This window comes from Triticum aestivum, chromosome 7A (genome assembly GCF_018294505.1).
Source record: "Triticum aestivum cultivar Chinese Spring chromosome 7A, IWGSC CS RefSeq v2.1, whole genome shotgun sequence".
In the NCBI taxonomy this organism is placed as follows: domain Eukaryota; kingdom Viridiplantae; phylum Streptophyta; class Magnoliopsida; order Poales; family Poaceae; genus Triticum; species Triticum aestivum.
In genome coordinates this window covers 12,627,691-12,632,828 of record NC_057812.1, presented here as the reverse complement: position 1 = coordinate 12,632,828, position 5,138 = coordinate 12,627,691, and the positions used below count along the sequence as shown (strand labels likewise).

Sequence of the window (5,138 nt, the reverse complement as noted above, 5' to 3'; positions counted from 1 at the left end):
AAACTCATAATATCACACAAATCCGTTTTTTTAAATGTTTGGGATTTTAATATATATTCCTTTTCAAAAAATGTTCAGAACATTAAATCTTCACTATTAGGAAAAGGGCTATAGCTAATTTGGACATTAATGGCGCACCATGTATGCAGTGGCGCACCAGATACAGGTGCGTCATTATTGATATATTACTAGTGGTGCACCTGGTGTGTGGTGCGCTAGTACTAGTTTTGAAGAAAAAAATAAAAAAATTGTTAGCAGTGGCGCACTAGAGGATAGTGCGTCATTACTAGTTGACATAGTAATGGCGCACCTGTACAAAGTGCATCATTACTATGTGTATGACTGGGTCAAACCTTGATCAAACTTAGTAATGACGCACTTTGCATAGGTGCGCCATTACTATGTCAAACTTAGTAATGACGCACCTACACAAAGTGTGCCATTACTATCTTTGACCAAGGTTTGACCAAGTCATACACATAATAATGGTGCACTTTGTGAAGGTGTGTCATTACTTACTTTCTTTGCACCCCCACCCCTCTGGACCGCCGTTTCAGTTTTAGAAAAAATAAAAGAAAATGATGGAAATGTCAAAAAAAAAAGGAAATAAATTTCCCATGTGATATGTGGTCTAGTTGTTGGAAAATTTACAAATATGAATTTCGACTTTATTTAAAAAATCTCTCTGGAATTTAGTAAAATGGGCATAACTTTTACATACGAACTCGGATTAAAAAGTTTTATATATGAAAAAGCATCTACTCAAAAAGTTACAAGATTTTCAGAATCCCGAAAAACCTAACAGAATGAAAGATACGAGGCTTTTAAGATCTAGAGTGGGGAAAAGAAAAAAAATCAAACTTGCTAGTGGCGCACCATTTGCTAGGTGCGCCACTAGTAACAGAAAAAAAATTGGTTTCAATTTTTTTTCAAAATATGATACGTAATAGGACCGGGAAGTTTGAAATTTCATCACACTCATGAACATGAATAAAGTTCTAGACATCAACAAGGTTTAATAGGATCGATATGATAGATATATATCAACAAGTGCATGTTAAGTAAGCTGGTGCTGGGGTTGGATAGAACTGCGAAGTTAAGCGTGCTCGGGCCGGAGTAGTGTGAGGATGGGTGACCTTCCGGCAAGTTTGACCACGGAGTGCGATTTGACTTGAGATTAAGCATATTGACCTGAGATTAAGAAAAAAAGGGAAAAAATATATGAAAAAAATTTAGAAATTTTTTTTATGAAAAAATTTTGTTAGTAATGACGCACTTCTATGTGGTGCGCCATTACTAAGTCAGATAGTAATGGCGCACCTTCTAGGCATAGTAATGGCGCACTATAGGTGCGCCATTACTATCTGTGATAGTAATGGTGCGCTATTACTATTTGTTACTAGTGGCGTGGTAATAGTGGCGCACCTATAGTGCGTCATTAATAGCAAAAATATGTACGCCACTAATTAGCCTCTTCCCAGTAGTGCTTTGTTCTCATTCCAAAATTTGTTCAGGTTTCAAAAAATGTTCCATTTTTTCTTTGTGTTTTCCAAAGTTGTTTGAGATTTTCCCAAAAAAAATGCATTTAGAAAATGTTCCAAATATGAAAAATATTTTTGTTTTAGTGAAGTGTTCGCAAATTCAAAGTAATGTCCAAGTTTATAGAAACACATTTTCAAAAATTGTTTTGAATGTTCAAAATATGTTTCTTTTTCAAACGAAATCGCATTTTCAAAACGTGTTCACGTTATTATAAAAGGTTTATGATTTCAAATAAATTTGTGAATTTTGAGGGTTTCCAATTTTGTTGTGTATTTCTGAAAATGTAAAGAATTTCAAAAAGTGTTTATGATTTTAAAAATTATTCATGTTTTCAGGAATATTCAGCAATTTATATGTTTTAAACAGTTAAAAAAATTGTATCCAATCTCACATTGGAGTATGATATTAAAGGTTTGAGCTGGCCATTGGTTGGTAGGACTCGTTTCTTCGAGTGGCTATGAGCACGTAGTCGGGTCTTTCAGGACATGATTTTGATCCTTCAACTCATTATTTTTTGGATTTTTCCGTGCCTTCCTAACATAGGTCGTCTTGGCGCCTACCAGTGTGTTGGTCCATACACGAACTGATGTGCATCTCACACGTTATTTTACGCAACTAGCGTCATATAGTAGCCCCCACATACTTGGCCCAAGAAAAACATTGCTCCGACGCATAGGCTGTATTGGGCCTCAACCACACTCCCTACTGGGTCGTCTGAGGGAGCAATTTTTTCTTGGTCCAATAAAAGAGAATATGTTGGTTTGGCTCGAATAAAATAGTTGTGGGCACGTGAGCCCTAAAATAATCAAAGAAAATAAACCCTAATAAAGAAGGGACATTGATATCTGGTTATGCGCTAAATATATATGCTAATGAAACAGGATTTAAGCGCTACAATTAGTAATTCATCCGGTTACGCCATCGTAAGAGAGAGTGGTCGAAGCAACCGTGCTCTAAAGGTCGCCGCATAGCTACCAAACGTAGAGGCAGACACAACCCCGAGACAGAGACTGACCCAAAGGAAAAAAATGCACGAGTTGTATGGTTGCCGCTATGCCGACTAACCGCACCGTTATGGAGATCATTTTTGGTGGAGACATCAATTATCTCTCCCATTGCTTCTCCAAAGAAACATCTCTCCCGTTGCAATGCACGGGCATATGTGCTACTACTAATGAAGCAAGGTGCGTTTTGCCTATATTTTCATCCGTTCACCGTCGAAAAAACAATCTTTCTACCCGAGGTGGTACAAAGGTCTTATGCGTTTGTTTGCTAGAAAAAGAATTGTTGTACGTGGGCCACGCGCGGTGGCCCAGCAAAGCCAGCCCACTTATTTTTCTGCCCATGCAGCTGGAAAAACTCTATTTTCCGCACAGCGCCATAAATAGTCAGAATTTCGCACAAGGCAAACAATAATGGGCTGGCCCATCTAAATTATTTTCTTTGTTTTACTTCTATTTTTATTCTCCTTTCCCTATATCTTTTTCCCTTCCAAGTTTATGTTACGTAAGTTCTCCTTTCATCTTAGACGTAAATTCTATACTACAACGGTGTATTTAATTTTTATAATGTTGATTAATGAGAAGACTTGAAAGGTGCTTCCAATTAGTAAATATAAGATATAAAATATAAAATATAAGATACCGGCGTGTACGTGCGCATCATGTACCTATGATACAGGTTACCTCCTTATGATCGCTAGCTCTTTTTTTTCCTTCCTACTACGTAGTAACGAGAATCGAAACCGAATAAACCCATACTGTGACGTGTTGGTATTGGTAATTTTTGTTTTGATTTTCTTAGGCGGTGGGCAGTAAACATGCTTATTTTTTGACAGTGCCTACGAACGATACGTTAGTCCGGCTGGCATCATTTAATCCCTAAAATAAGTTGTGATTTTTAACTGGGGGAATACAACTGTTGTAAAAGTCAACCCATCAGACAATAATCGACTTGGAAATAAAAAAATTTAAAATATAAAATTTTGATATTTTAACAAAAATATTTATTGTGTCACCAAGTTAACTAAGTGCCTGCTCCCTGAGAATTATTTGTAACTACTCGAAAATTGCAAAGAAAAAATGAGCAATTATAGACTTGATGAGGGAAAATATAATCGTCCCCCAAAGGGAGGTAGAAGTAACAAATCAGTTATACAAAATGATGTTTAGAAAACACCAATGCAAATAAGACGTACCAAAATGAGCATCAACATATCTATGGGCATTCGGTGCACACTAATCATTTGGGATATCCTTGATCAAGCTACGTTGCATTAATGGATTCATATAAGTAAGATATGTGTTACTACAACACGATCTATAGTGAGCATCTGTGTATTTGTGGAACATAGAGAGAGCATTAATATGTAGGGATCCAAAATGGGCATTCAACATTTACTGGACACCGATAGTACACATATTCTGGACCAAAGCTGCATACTGCATTTATGATACCCCATTGCAGGCATTATAAAGAATTCTCAGCCTCATGTACATCACCTCCATCCACCCATCCATCTCTGCAATACACATCCTTCTCTGTCTATTTTTCTCCACCTCCCTCTCAGCGCTTCAGTACTTCAAGGCTTCTAGCTAGCCCTGTAGTAATGGTAGCAATGCCAAGGACTACCATCGTCCTCTCCACCATCATCTTCTTCCTTTTTTCCGCTCATGCTAGTGGCTCTGACACTGGCAAGCCCAAGGCGACCAAGCTCATGGTGGAAACATGCAAGAAGGCCTCGATCAACAACCCCTACAACAAATCTATCACGCAAGAATTCTGCTTGTCCACCCTTCAGTCGGACAATCGAAGTGCTGAGGCTAAGGACCTCCGTGACTTAGTGCTTGTCACTGTCGACATCTTTAAGAGCCGTGTCACTGCCGCTAGTCGTAAGATCAAGCAAAAGCTGCAAGATGCCAAGAAGGGAACAGTGGCAATGCATGTTCTCAGTTATTGTGAGGTGGAGTATGAAGGTGTGGTGAGACGCCTCAACGTGTGCCACGGCCTGATCAAGGACTACCAAGGTGACAAGAGTGGGCAGCAGTTCTTGCATCTGCCCGACTGTGTGGATATTAATTACAACCCTATCATCATGTGTTGGTTAGAGCTTCCAGATATGCCTGGTGCGGAGGCGCTCATCAGAGAAAACGAGGAGTTGTACATGCTTCTCATCCTCAACAACACCTTACTAATATCATATGATGTCCGTGATTAATATTATTTGTTGTCGCATCAGTTATTTGAAATAACAATAATAAACCTTATTGTCGCATAAATTTACTCGGATTTTGTGTTATTAACTTACTATATATGCACATGGATGGCTGTGAAGTGTGAACAACTTATTTATTGAACCGAGTATTCAAGAAGGGATACTTGTAAAAGACCAGCTGGATGATTGGAAATATGATTGTCGCACCCATGTCTTCTCTGCTTCAAGGGGATACAACAATGTCACTGGTTCACTCCTTGTGAAATCTAACTTTAATTTGGGTTAGAAAACCTATTTTTAACAGAAGAAGAAGTTCTTCTAACTGCTGATTCACCAAAACAGACTGAATAAAAGGGAAATGTTATAAAGGAATGGGTCTTCT

The 5,138-nt window shown here is 38.2% G+C and overlaps 1 protein-coding gene across 1 annotated transcript; it reads left to right on the top strand.

The window, feature by feature from the left end:
• Positions 1-4,060: 4,060 nt before the first annotated feature.
• On the top strand, positions 4,061-4,816 carry LOC123147545 (uncharacterized). Its single transcript, XM_044566816.1, has one exon. It carries the CDS (start codon positions 4,151-4,153, stop codon positions 4,757-4,759), a length of 609 nt encoding a protein of 202 aa, XP_044422751.1. The 5' UTR covers positions 4,061-4,150; the 3' UTR covers positions 4,760-4,816.
• The last annotated feature ends 322 nt before the right edge of the window (positions 4,817-5,138 follow it).

What these genes read in the sequence shown, in the direction of transcription:
- LOC123147545 (XM_044566816.1), top strand. Translation starts at nt 4,151, where the DNA reads ATGGTAGCAATGCCAAGGACTACCATCGTCCTCTCCACCATCATCTTC.